Source organism: Anser brachyrhynchus, assembly GCF_964034855.1.
Source record: "Anser brachyrhynchus genome assembly, chromosome: 17".
Lineage (NCBI taxonomy): Eukaryota > Metazoa > Chordata > Aves > Anseriformes > Anatidae > Anser > Anser brachyrhynchus.
The window spans coordinates 15,957,830-15,970,957 of record NC_137710.1 but is presented as its reverse complement, the minus strand read 5'-3'; the positions used below and the strand labels follow the sequence as shown (position 1 = coordinate 15,970,957).

At 62.7% G+C, this 13,128-nt stretch overlaps 2 protein-coding genes across 8 annotated transcripts in view; one reads left to right on the top strand and one right to left on the bottom strand.

Annotated features, from left to right (window-relative positions):
* INPP5J (inositol polyphosphate-5-phosphatase J) overlaps positions 1-8,297 on the top strand; it is an 8,901-nt gene extending 604 nt beyond the window's left edge. Inside the window, exons 1-12 of one of the 6 annotated variants that reach the window (XM_080559024.1) lie at positions 1-280; positions 1,300-1,410; positions 2,958-3,066; positions 3,781-3,897; positions 3,967-4,142; positions 4,695-4,806; positions 5,226-5,335; positions 5,633-5,822; positions 6,086-6,223; positions 6,599-6,691; positions 6,961-7,065; positions 7,155-8,297. The exon at positions 1-280 is cut by the window's left edge and continues 601 nt beyond it. In XM_080559024.1, coding sequence (XP_080415150.1) covers positions 1-280; positions 1,300-1,410; positions 2,958-3,066; positions 3,781-3,897; positions 3,967-4,142; positions 4,695-4,806; positions 5,226-5,335; positions 5,633-5,822; positions 6,086-6,223; positions 6,599-6,691; positions 6,961-7,065; positions 7,155-7,832 — 2,219 coding nt within the window. In that variant the 3' untranslated portion in view covers positions 7,833-8,297. The remainder of the gene's footprint in view (positions 281-1,299; positions 1,411-2,957; positions 3,067-3,780; positions 3,898-3,966; positions 4,143-4,694; positions 4,807-5,225; positions 5,336-5,632; positions 5,823-6,085; positions 6,224-6,598; positions 6,692-6,960; positions 7,066-7,154) is intronic. The other 5 variants (XM_080559025.1, XM_080559026.1, XM_080559027.1 and 2 more) reach the window with 5 other exon arrangements.
* A 499-nt stretch (positions 8,298-8,796) lies between these two features.
* Positions 8,797-11,353, bottom strand: PLA2G3 (phospholipase A2 group III; the record flags this gene model as incomplete). Of its 2 annotated transcripts, none has more annotated exons than XM_080559030.1 (7): positions 8,797-9,120; positions 9,358-9,492; positions 9,703-9,832; positions 9,932-10,398; positions 10,489-10,623; positions 10,725-10,857; positions 10,930-11,353. In XM_080559030.1, 7 exons carry the CDS (start codon positions 11,351-11,353, stop codon positions 8,910-8,912), a joined length of 1,635 nt encoding a protein of 544 aa, XP_080415156.1. In that variant the 3' UTR covers positions 8,797-8,909. The 2 variants fall into 2 exon arrangements, with proteins under 2 accessions (XP_080415156.1, XP_080415157.1); XM_080559031.1 differs by having other exon boundaries at positions 8,797-9,117.
* Positions 11,354-13,128: the final 1,775 nt, after the last annotated feature.

Below are 13,128 nucleotides of genomic sequence, written 5' to 3'. Positions count from 1 at the left end.
AGCGGAGGGAGGCGCTGCCCAAAGCGGAGTCCAGCGACCACATCTCGGCCTGGGCAGGCTCGTCCCCCAGAGCCCTTGGTCTGCCCAAGGCCGTCTCCAGCGAGTTCATCGCTACAGGACACGTCGGCCTGTCCAAGCCTGGGGCCCTCCCCAAGGCAGAACTGGATGAGTTCACCCTGTTCGGGAGGTCTGGGCCATCTCTTGGCCTGCTGAGTGCCAGCAACTCCTCCGATGCTCTCCTGGACTGTGTGGGAAGGGCGACGGCGGACGGCTCGTTCCGGTGAGCGCGTGTTGCTGTGCTGCTGCCTGCGGTGCGTGGGGGAGAGGGGAGCCCCCCTCTCAGGGCGGGAGGGGGGCAGTGATAGGGAGGAACGTCCCTGCTGTGAAGTGGCAACTGAGGCCTCTCTGTGGGTTGGAGTCGCCTCAGTCTTACTGCTGTGGATGGTGTTCAGCTGGAAAAAATTTTGGTTGAGGATCCTGTGGGCACACTGAAGGTGGGAGACATACCCAGTGCCTGCTGCTTGTGCAAGCAGCGTCTTGGGGGAAGGAGGTGGGGTGGCGTTCCTAGGTGGAATTAGAGGAACAGGCTCTGGAACAAGTGCTACTTGCCCCCCGCCCCCCACGATCCCTGAGCTCTCAAAATGGTGCAGCACTTCCCTGCCTCACTGTTGAAATGTGCCTCTTGTGACTGAGGCTTGTCCTAGTGCTGCTGAAAGAGCCTGCGGGCTGCTGGTGTGTGCTGCGTAATGGTATTAATGTGTTGTGACTGATGGTGGCTCTGCACTCGTGAAGGACATTGCTGCTGGGCTTGCAGCACTCCTGTCGCAAGTGATGTCCAGGCTGGCTGTGCTCTGGGGCAGGACCCGGTGGGTGGAGATCCAGGCCCCTTTCCCCGGGAGCCCAAGAGGCAGGCGGTTCATGGGAAGAGGAGGGGAAGCAGTTTCCTGGGGGTATCCTGTCTCGCAAGCTCCCTGCTGTGCCAGCCTGGCTGTGGCAGTCAGCAGTGAGATGAAAATGAGGGCTGTTTGCGCTGGCTGTTGGAATTACACCGGCGCTTGGGTTACAGCAGGGCTGCCACGCAAAAGCCAGAGGGGCAGACCCCAGAGAAATTTGGAGTCTCTACCTTGTCTGCCTCAAACGGGGGTTAAGGACACGGTGTGTGTGCCCTGGCTGAGCCTCTGCTGCAACTGCTTCTGTTCCAGGCAGGCTCCTTGGGGGGAGCCAGGGGCTGAACGGTGTGGGAAATGGGGAACACTTTTGAGCCCAAATGTTAGCCTGTTCTTTCCTATTCCTCCCAAGCATCACAGTGGTCACCTGGAACGTGGGCACAGCCATGCCCCCGAACGATGTGACATCGCTGCTGCATCTCAACACAGGCGAGACAAATGATGTAGACATGATCGCCATTGGGTAAGTGAGTCAAGTGCAGGGCCCCTGCCCCCGGACTGGTTCCTGTTTGGGGAATTACCCATAGCCTGGGGACTCGGGCTGGAAGAGCTGCAGCTCCAGCCTGCCCTGGAGCTTAGGGAGGGATGTACATCGCAAGTGCACAGTATCATAAAGGGTGAAGGAAAATCAGCTTCTAACAAAATGGGAGTACTAAGAAGAGCTGAAACCCTCAAGTGCTGAACAGCCTTGAATCCTTGAGTAGTCCATAGCCAGCTAGGCCATGCAGAGCCTGGCCTTGGGAGGTGCCATTCTCGCTGCCAAGCCCTGGCAGTGCCTTGGTCAGGTCTGTAGAGGCATTTAACTCGCCTGCCAGAGTCCACTGGGAGCATTTTCCTCATTTCGGCTTTTGTCCATGGTATGCAGGCCTCGAGGGCACAGATCTGCTGTTTTCTCACAGCTGGATTGGCTCTGTGCCTCTGGCAACACTTAGCTGCTGGCAAGGCAGCTCCAAGTCAGTGTGGTAAGGCTTTATTGGTGTAGCCAGCAATGCAAGCTCTGCCATAGTCAAAGGGAAAACCAGACCCTTGGGGATTGCTGTGGAGCATGCAGATTCTTGCCAAGGCCAGGGATATACTGCCTTTTATACAGCCTCTGCCTTGGCAAGCTCCCTGTGCATGTGAGGTGGAAGAGCTTGCTCTGCCTCCAGCAGCTTCACAGGTGTTCCTGCTACTCCTCACCCTGGGCAGGGAGCAGCGTGGGGCTGCTGGAGCTGCGGTGCCGTGTTGGAGCCTCTCTCCTGGTCAGGGTACCCCCCGAGCCTTGTGGACCAGCAGGCTGGGGCTGAGCAGGCAAACATGCACGGCCCCTGCCTGCATGAATGTGGGCAGGGGGGCCGTGCTTGGTGCGAGGGACTTGCTGGAACTGTCTTGGCCAGGGCAGGGTGTACTGTACAGGTGAGTCCCTTTGCCTCTAGGGTGTCTATGCCTGGCTGCCACCCTTCCTCCAAGCCATGTCTTCATGCCTGGGGCACTTGATATTTTTGGGCAAGGCATTTCCCAATTCTGCTGTTCTCTGGGGATGCTCTCTTTCCTTCTGCTCGCTAATTGCTGAGTGGGTAGGAGCGCTGTTAACCTTCTGTTGCTGCTGCTCTGAGCTTGGAGGCGAGGATGTGTCTGAATGCTCTGTGCTGAAGTAATGGTGTGATGTGGCTTCTCTGGAGACACCAATGCAGCTGGCGGGCCCCATAAGCCCTTCTTGCACCTAAAGATAGGCTTTAGACTGCTGCCTAGCCCTGTGAAGTTAAACTGCTCCTGATTAAAGGGCTAAGGGCTCTATGCCACTTGTGTACTACACAGCCCAGCATTGCTAGAGCAGGCATATAGCCAGTTTGTGCTCTAAATCACTCCCCTGAAGCGTCCTTCCGACCCTGACCCCGCTCCCCAGTGCTGTCCTTAGGCACCTCTCCCAAGGAGCATTCCCTAGCTGGGATGCAGACACCTTCCTGGTGTGGCTGAGGGACCTATCTGGGGTTGGACAGGCTCTGCAGAGGTCCTCATCTTTCTTCCCAGGCTGCAAGAGGTGAACTGCAAGATTAACAAGCGCCTGAAGGATGCCCTATTCACAGATCAGTGGAGCGAGCTATTCATGGATGTTCTGAGCCCCTTCCACTTTGTGCTGGTAAGGCAAACCCCAAGGGGCTGGGCAGCTGGTGCCCCTTCTCTTCCTGTCAGTGAGGCAGGTTGGGCCCCGGACAGGGAGAGTCAGAGACAGAGGGAGGATTTGCAGTGGGAGAACTGACCAGAGGGGTGCACTGCAGTCCTCTGAGCAGTGTGTGGAAGATGAACTGAGGGTGAGTGGGGCATCTCACCAGCATGCTGCCCAGCTTTTGCCACCTCCTCACTTTCTGGCTGCCTTTGACTTCCCCTGTGGCATGCTGGGGAAACATCTTATTGCCTGCTGTGTTGCACTGGGGCAAGGAGGTGAATGGGAACAATTCTGCTGCTTCTGGCAGCAGCCTGCAAATCCTAGGGCAGGCTCCTTCCTTTCTGATTCCTGTTCAGACTCATTCTGAAGTAGAATTTTCCCATGGTTTCACTCTTGATATAGGACCTGACCACTGCTTTTAACTTCTTAAGTTTCACTAGCTGTAAAACACTCCTATTTTTTTTGGGAGCAGATCCCAGGGCACTTGCACAGAGTACATAAGACCTAGCATCGCTGGGCTTCTCAGTCAATATTCAGGCGGGTGTGCATGGATCTCTGAACTAAATGTGCTGTTGAGCCCCTGTAAGGGGGGCACGCAGATATCACGGTTGCTTCTGGTCTGGAGGTAGAGGAAGTTGTGCCTGCCTACGGGCTGCAGCTGTCATCCTGCTACAATTCCTGTTCCAGGTCAGCACAGTGCGGATGCAAGGTGTGATCCTACTCGTATTCGCCAAGTACTACCACCTCCCCTTCCTGCAGGACATCCAGACAGACTGCACTCGGACAGGGCTGGGCGGCTACTGGGTGAGTGTGGCCCTGAAGCGGTGGTGAGGGACTGCCTTCCTGAGGATTCACAGGATCTTCTTGGTGCAGGGCAACAAGGGTGGGGTGAGCGTCCGTCTCTCCATCTTTGGCCACATGGTCTGCTTCCTGAACTGCCACCTGCCAGCGCACCTGGAGAAGGCGGAGCAGCGCAAGGAAGACTTTGCCACCATACTACACATGCAGCAGTTTGAGGGACGTGCAGCCAGCGGCATCTTGGACCATGAGTACGTACCCCACTACTTTTCTTGGTGCCTGAGCCAAGGCTGTATTGCGTCTGTATTCTAGCCGGGCGTGGAGATTGGGTCTTGCATGCAGAGAGCTGCAAAGTTGTCCCTTGGTCCAGTGAGACCCAGCACAGTGGTGCAGGTGTTAAGAGGAGGATGTGCCCCGTGATTGCCCATGGGGCACATCCAGGACTGGTGCAGCTCCTGCCGTCAGGGTTTGCGACTGATGCGGTGGAAGGCCAGGCTCTGTCCCACTGTGTTGGCTGTGTAGTTGGGCTCTGGCAGGTGCCTTGTGGTGGAAATTTCCACCCTCTCTTTCTGCCTAGGGAGGTCAAGCCCCTTTGCTTAATGGTGCTTGATCCACACCTGAGCTGTTCTGGCAGGGCTGGCAGCTGGCCAGGCTCTCAGCCGAATGCCGACCTACACGGGTGCTTCTGAGAGCGCCTGCGCTGCTGGCTAAGGCTGCCTGCAGGCTGGGCTGGCTTCTACCCTGCTCTGCTGTCTGGTTCTGGTGGCCTTGGCCCTGGTAGCCCACTGCCCTCTCACCCACAGCCTCGTCTTCTGGTTTGGGGACCTCAACTTCCGCATAGAGAGCCTCGACATCCGCTTTGTGAAGTATGCCATTGACAGCAATATTCTGAACCAGCTCTGGGAGAAGGACCAGGTGAGAGGGCTGGGTGCGCTGCTGGGCTCTGAGTGTTCCTTGGCACTTGCCAGAGCTGCCCGTGTGGCTGCGTGACAGCACATCCTCCTGCGGCCACAGGGTACAAAGGGCCCTGTTTCTCCTTGCTGTGTGGGGAATGGCGGGCATCGTAGTCTCAGGATATTTTTCACTGGAGCTGCACGCACATCAGTATTTCCTTCCCTGGAGTGTTGGGAAGAAATGGGGGTGTTGAGCCTACAGACTTGCTGCATGGCATGGACAAACCCCGAGAGCTGTGTGATGCTCAGCAGGGTGTTTGCGGGTGGCTGTGTGCTGTTGTCCCACAGGGTGTGGGGAGGCCTCTTGGCTGGGTTATCGGAGCTGTGTGTAGGTCTGGCTGGGGGTTCTGGTGTGCTCCCCGCCTGCTCTCTTCCCCTCAGCTGAACATTGCCAAAAGCACTTGGCCTGTCCTGACTGGCTTCCAGGAGGGACCCCTCAACTTCCCACCCACGTTCAAGTTCGATGTGGGCACCAACAAGTATGACAGCAGGTAGGATAACAGGGCAAGAGCAGGGCTGGGCCCGTGGCCTGGGAGCAGGTGGCATGGCTGAGGGGTGGGGGGTAGGGGAAGCCATGCTGGGGCAGGCGTGGGCTGGGCTGGGGGCATCAGGCTGGGACACAGCTGTCGTGCTGGTGCCAGTGCAGGTCTGTCCCTGCAGCTGCACAGAGCTGTGTGCCAAGATGAGCTGCGTCCCCTGCCCCCACGTGCTGTAGTGCTGGGGGAGGCAGTTTGGGGTGGAGCCCACTGCCCCCTGCCAGGCAAGAGATGCCCCTCTGTGCCCTGCAGTGCCAAGAAGCGAAAACCAGCCTGGACTGACCGCATCCTCTGGAAGATCAAATCTCCCAGTGTCGGGCTTGGTGCAGGTGGATGCCAGCCCAGCCGGGGCATCCTGTCGGTGAGCCAGCTCTGCTACTGCAGCCACATGGAATACACGGTCAGCGACCACAAGCCGGTAGCTGCCATCTTTGCAGTGCAGGTGAGCACCTGCCAGGGCCACTGGGCATGTGGGCAGGAGCTACAGGGGTGAGGCCCTGGATGCCCAGTTACTGTGTACAGCGTGGGGTGGGGATTTCTTGCCTTATTTTTGCAAGGCAGTTTCAGTTCTGTGGCTGGGGACAGTGTGGTTGCTGCTACTGGTGTGTGTTTGAGGGTCCAGTGCCAGACAGGTGCCCTGGGCAGCAGGGGCAGCTCTCTGGCACATGGCCACTTGCCCTTGCCCACCATACGCATATTTGTCAGTTTGCTTCCAAGGCAGACAAGCCTCCAGTGGAGATTTACGTGGCTGATGAGTGGAATAGGCCTGAGCAAGCAGTTGTCAAGTACAAGATGGCTGCTGGCTTCCACCGGAGCTCCTGGGACTGGATAGGCCTCTACAGGGTAGGGGCTTGTGGCTGGAGGGAGCGGGGGGCACTTCACAGCACAAGAGGGTCCCCGTCAGCAGGCACTGATGCATGGCCTTAGCCTGTCCTCTCTGTTCTCCTGTTCTGGGGAGGCTCTGTGGATACCAGCAGGCTTTGACCCTGCTGCAGGAGACGTGGATCCAGAAGTTCCCTCCTCCTCCTCCTGCTCCGTGGGTTCCATACGGCCCAAAGCTATTACTGGGGCCAGGGCACTGGGCTGTGTGTGTGCATGTGCAAGGCAGCTGTTGTGCCCTTGTGCAAGGACAGCAAATGCCAGGCAAGGGCTGAGGGTGCTGAGTTTGGCGGGTGTCCCCCAGCTCACCTCTGTTCTCCCATGCGAATGCACACGCAGGTTGGTTTTCGGCATCCTAAAGACTATGTGTCCTATGTCTGGGCCAGGAGTGATGATGGAGAGCGCTTCATAGAGAAGCAACTGTGTGCACAGGTGAGCATCTCCAGGAGCCAAGGCCAGCCCTGCAGGATGCTGGGTATGTGTGCCCTATGGCAAGGCACTAGCCTCCACATCAGCGGCTTCCCCTATTGCATGGACGGCCCTTTTTGCCCCAAGAGGGCAGGAGGCCACCTCTGTACCACTTTGTGCCAAGTCTAGGTCAGGCCACTGTATGGGCATCAGGGCTCTCAGCTGGGTCTGGAGGTGGTGGGGGACACCCCTGTGCCCAGCCCTGGTGCCCAACAGCTTTCCTTGGCCTGCAGGTACTGTTCTCAGAGGAGGCACTGCCCAAGGGGAAAGGCGAGTACATCCTTGGATACTACAGCAACACCTCCAGCAGCATCGCAGGTGTGACGGAGCCCTTCCAGGTCAGCATGGGTGAGAGGCGAGGGTGAGGGCGGTGGGGGTGTGTGTGCGCGCTTGGCTGAACAGGGCATGCTGCTGTGGTGTGCCACAGCCCCCTGTGCAGTTGGCCAGCAGCCCTGACACAAGGGTGCAGATCTCCATGCCCAGGTCAGAGGAGGGCAGCAGCCCCACAGACAGCTCAGGCAGCAGCTCAGAAGAGGAGGATGACAGCACTCTTGTCCTGCTGGCCCCCAAATCGCGCAGCCCCAGTCCAGGCAAGATGAAACGGCACCGGAGCCGAAGCCCTAGCCTGGCCAAGTTCCAGGGCCTCATTCTGCGGCCATCAAGCCGGGACAGGGGCACAAGTCGCAGCCCCTCGCCCCAGAGCCGTCGAGGCCTCCCTGGGGACATTCCCACCATCCACCTGCCCCAGGAGGAGCCAGGGCACCGTGGAGCCAAAGCCAAGGAAGCGGGGCAGGCAGCTGAAAGCCAGGAGGGCAGCCTGGGCTCCTTTTACCAGACTGTGTGTGAGCAGTGTGTCTCCCGGTGCATCTCTGCTGACAACACCCTGGCCAGGGCTGACCCCAGGAACCTGGGCCTGCTGCCCGCACTGCGGCTGGAGATGATCGACCAGGCTATGGGCAAACAGAGGGAGAGTACAGACCAGGGCCCCCCCGGCCGGAGTGTAAGCCCCACCAGTCCCCCAGGCACTCCCTACAGCACCTCTACAAAGGAGGGGAGCAGCCTCTGGGAGCTAGACAGCAGCCATAGATGTGCCACAGGCCACTAATGCAGCAACCCCTTCCCTGTAGCGCGCTTGCTGTGTGCTTTCCTTTACCACTTCCCTGCTGAGACATCCCTCTCCCTTATTTATTGCAGTGACTGACCTCTGCACTCCTGCTGTGTGCCCACCCCTGCTCCCTGCAGCCTGGGCTGCTGCCCTCACGGGGCTGTGAGGGGGCATAGGGGAGGGGAAAGCTGGTCCAGCGTGGGGTTGGCAGGGGAGTACTGGCCAAGGGAAGCCCATCTGAAATTCAAAGATGGGAGTGTTCAGTTGTCAGGCAGGAGAGCCGGCCTGAGGTGGGTCAGGGACAAGCGCTAGAGGTGGTTTTGACTCTTGCAGTGAGGCCTGCCCCAGGGTGCAGTGCTGCTGTGGGTACCCCAGAGATCGGAGCGTGCTTCTTTCCTGCCACTACCACTGTGCCTCAGGCTTGGGCATAGCGTGAGCAACAAAATAAACCATCCTGCCTGCCCCAGCTGCTCTGTGCTTACTGCAGTGTAGGAACAGCCCCAGAATAGGGGCCGCAGCAGGCACAAGCCCTGGCCCAGCACCACACACCATGCAGAGACCACCCTTTATTTGTCTTGTGCCGCACACAGGGACTGACCCTCCCCAGGGCAGAGCTCTGTGCCTGGCTGTTGCCCTTCACCTCCAGAGCCCAGCCTGCCCTGCCCCAGCAGCCCCTGTCTGGGGAGGGGGCCAGGCTCACCCCAGATCCCTCAGACCCACCCCCCCCCAGCCCCTGCCTGAGGCTCATATGCCCAGAGCATTCTCTGTGCCCCCAGCACAAAAGGGAAGGATGATGGTGGCTTTCCCCTTACACCCAAGTGCTCCCCTTCCTCTCCCCTTGCTTTAATGCTCACAGTTGGTGCCACAGCTCCTCAGGAGAGGGGTAGCTGAGCCTTCTCAGTCCCTCTGCTTGCCCTCATTCCAGCTGTGCCCCCCCCCAATTCCACGTAGTCATGCCAGCAGCCATGCTTGGTGCCATCCTTTCTCTCAAGGACCAGACATTAAGCAGCTCCACTCAGTGCCTGCTGCATAGCACGTCTTCCTTCCCACATGAGGCATGCCCACACCGTTCAGGCATCATCGGGGTGCTGTGTGACGCTGTGCACACAGCTTCTGCTCCAAAGCCAGTTGCCGGCATTGCTCATAGAGGGTGCTGCCAGTGCCCTGTGTCTTCCAGTCTTGATGCTTGACCTTGGAGGTTATGCGAGGAGCACCCCAGCGCCTCAGGATGTTTTTGAGATGCCGTGCAGGTACTACTAGCACAGCCCGGGTCGCTGAGGTACAGCTGCTGGGGAAGCAGGACAGCAAGTGACAAAGCAGCTCTGGAGGCTGTAGCACTTGACAGCCTCTGCTTTACACCCCACTCCTGCCCCTGGCGCAGAAAAATGGGACAAATGCTTGTGATGACCGCCTCGCACCAAACAGCCAAGCCTGCATGACAGCACCCAGCCCTGGGGCATCCCACCTTCCCAGGCAGGTTAGGAATCCCCAAGCACACCACATTCCCTTGCCCTTCTGCACTTACTTGCGCTGTGGCTCCTTGCCCAGGCTGCAGTTGGTGAGTGGCTCCAACACAAAGCAAGCTGCAGCAACGTGGTCAGCCAAGACTGCTGCCTGCACCTCATTGAAACCCTTCGCCCTGCGCAGGGACTGCGCCAGTCTATGGGCACAGATAGGTGGCAGTCAGCAGCTGCTGGCTGGAGTGGGCATCGTGCTGGGTCCCACCTCTTTCAACCCCAAACCATCTGCACGTAGTGCCCCGTGATGGCAGATGAAAGCCCTGCCTTTTCCTCCTGGGGCACGTCCCAGTGCCAGATAGGGCTCGCCCAAGGGGCCAGGGCTTGTCACACACATGAGCTAGGACACAGACCTGCGAGTGCAGTTGCAGTGGAAGAGCGTCCGGGTGTCTGCGTTATGCAGCTGGTACTTCAACTCATGGGGTGCGATCTGGTACTCACACTTATCCAGGCGCTTGTAGCACCTGCACATCCTCCCCAGGCCTGAGGAGAGAGAGAGCACAGCCAGAGTGACCAAACCAAACCTGCTCAGCCCTCAGGAAAGCCCTGCTCCTACACACACTGCCCCAAGCCCCCACTCACCCTGCTGCCTGCGCCCATCCCCGGGAGGTGCAGGGACAGCCTCACAGGGCTCTGTAGCCAGGCTGGATCCGATGCTGCTGTCTTCAGGGCTTGCCTCAAGAGCGGGCCGTGCCGAGGCCCCCGGCCCCTGCTGTCCTCCAGCGAGCTCCTGTTCCAACGTGGCCACCGCGGTTGGCAGGCCCGGCTCCAGCTCACCCCAAGGTGCTGCGCGCCTGGCAGCGGGCTCAGCCTCGTCCCTGGCAGACGCAGGGGACGAGGCACCCGGGCCCCGCGGCTGCTGGGCTGTCACAGGCCTCCGCACACGGCGGAGCCCGGGACCGCGTCCCAGCCCCTGCCGCAGGCGCTTCCGACCCGCTCCGGAGGGCTTCCTTCCCCGGCCGCCGTCGCTGCCTTCTGCGGGCAGCCCGTGGCCGTACTGCCCCTGCTGCACCATCCTGGCCAGGGGCACCACGCCGTAGCGTTCGCACCTGGGGGGGGGGCACCGGGCAGCGTCAGGCCCCGCCGCCACAGCCCCGGGGCCGCGGACGGGGGGGAGCGGGGACGCGCGGGGCACTCACCCGCCCCACCAGTGCCACTGCACGCACTCCTCGCTGTCCTCCAGCACGAAGCACGGCACCTCCAGCAGGTTGAAGAAGGTGACGCCGATGATGTTGGAGATGGTGTCGTTGAGGGCCAGCAGGCACCGCCGGAACCTGCGGGCGGGCGGGCGGGCGGGGGGTGAGCGGCGCGACCCGGCGGCCCCGGCGCGGCCCCGGCGCGGCCCCGGCGCGGCCCCGGCGCGGCCCCGGCGCACCTGGCGTCGCAGTCGCAGTGGGACACGGTGTGCAGGCGGTAGTTGCGGATGCCGTAGTTGAACTGCAGCGCCGTGATCTGCGCCTCGCACTGGTCGTGCTCGCGGCAGCACCGGTCGGGGCCGCGGAAGAGCCCTGCGGGCGGCGGCACCGCTCAGCGCTCGGCGGGCACCGCCCGGCGGCCCGGCCCCGGCCCCGCGCCCGTACCCAGCTCGGTGGCGTTCCCGGCCGAGTTCCCGGCGCCGCACCACAGCGTGCCGGGCACCGTCCAGCCCCGCCGGCGGCGGCGGCGCTCGCCCCGCGGCTCCGGGTCGGTGCAGGCGGCGCGGCGCCGCCAGAGCGCGGCCAGCTCCCGCCGCAGCGCGGCGCCGGGGGCGGCGGGGGGGCGGCGCGCGCAGGCGGCGCGGAAGGCGCGCGCCAGGCGGGGGTCGCGCCGCGCCCAGCAGGCGAGCAGGCGCCCGCGCCCGGCCCAGGCGCTCTCCACCAGCGCGGGCGGCCCCGGCCCGCGGCTCAGGAAGGCCACGTAGCGCGCGCCGCCCGCCGCCGCCCGCCGCGCGCACACCGCGCCGCCGGGCCAGGCGCGCGCGCACGCCAGCACCGCCGCGCACGCCAGCGCCGCGCGCGCCCACATCCCGCGGGCCGCGCGCGCCCCGCGCCGCCCGCTTTAAGCCCGCGCCGCCGCCGGCGCCCGCGGGGGTTGGGCCGCGCCGCGCCCGCCCCGCCCCTCCGCGCCCCGGGGAGCCGCGGGGCCGCGCCGCAGCCCCCGGGGACCGGGCGCCTGCTGCGGGCGGGGGGAGCCGCGGGAGCCGCAGCCCGCGCCCGTCGCCCCTCGTCCCGCCCCCGGGCACCGCTGCGCAGCGCCTGGCCCCGTCCCCCTCCCCTCCCCTCCCCTCCCTGCAGGTGTTTGTGCGCCCCGACGAGGTGTACCCCCCCCCAGCCTGCTCCCCTCTGGGCTGAGCGGCCGTGTTATCGTTATCCCCCCCGGTCCCGGCAGCCTCTCCTGCCGTCAGGGTCGCTCCAGGCCTTGCAGCGTCTCTGCTCGCCCCGGCGACTCCCCGCCTGTCGCGGGGAGCCCAGCCGGGAGGCAGCACCGGGAGGCAGCCCCCGGGCGCTGGCTACTCTCTGCCCGGTGCAGCCGGAGGACGATGGTCTCGGCCGTGAGGGCACCTCGCCGGCTGCAGCTCAGCCGCTGTCTGCCAGCATCCCGAGGTCCTTCCCAGCGCAGCAGCGCTCCAGCCAGTGTGCTCCCCACCCAGGAACCAGACTCCCCTGGAAGAGCCCTGCACTATGGCAAGGCTGCCCCCTCCCCCCCCCCCCCCCCCCAAGGCCATGCTTTCAAAGCCACTCTCGGGTTTGGTCGTGTCCCCAGATGGCACTCTGCTCTGCTGGGTGCCCAAGGGGTGTTTGCGGAGCCCCCTGCGCCTGGGAGCATGGCGAGACAGCGAGGGCTGGCAGGAAGGGCTTGGCAGCAGAGCCGTAGCTTATCGCATCAGGATTTCCCTAACAGCGTGCACAGAGGCCAATGCCACAGGCGAGTGCAGAGTCCGCTCTGCAGCTGTGACATGGCTGCCTCGCGCTGCCCTTGACATCGCCTGAGGTGTCGCAAAGGTCTCCCAGCTGCCATGTCACCTGGCAGAGTCACCTCTGTGGTCCTGTGGAGGTACCACAGCTCCCCGAGAAAAACACGCGATGTTTTTGTTAGGGAGAAACTGGCACAGAAAGGGGCTCTGGGAAAGACTCAGCCTCCCCCGGCATCAGCCCTCAGCTGCCCACCTGGCACCGCAGAGCCCTCCTGCTGCAGCCCGGCTGTGCCGCACCGTGCCCATCCCCCTGCGCCCCATGCACCCGCGCTGCCCCACACCCAGGCTGTGCTCGCAGCCCCGAGGTGCCCAGCAGGAGAGGCCCACGCCGGCAGCATGGAGCAGCAGCCTTGGCTGCGGTGTACGAGCACGTCAGGGACTCTGCCGAGTCGGGCCTCAGTTTGGGTTTGTCTGGAAGATAACGGGGGATAAGAAGGACGCCCAGCGCTCTGGCCTTCACCCCTGTCCCCAGCCAGCGGGGCTGCGGGGTCGGCCCCACGAAGAGTACCGCGCTGCCAGAGCAGGCGATCGAGGCCCCGCTGCTGGTGCTGGGCTGAGGCTGGGGCCTGGGTGCAGGCTGAGCCCTGGCCACCCCCCCCTTGTCTGGCAGCGCCACCCGCACCCAGCTCTGCTGACGTGGCCCAAGGCTGCAGCCAGGGCTGGCACAGGGCCGAGACACCCGAGTGCTTGCTCTGCCTGTGCTGACAGCCCTGCTGCCATGCACCGGCACTGCCAAGCCTGCAAGGGGCAGTGCCAGCGCTGCCTGTGAGGGTGGCCAGTCCCGGGATGGAGTGCAGGGACAGGCTGGGGTGTGATTTGTTCCCCC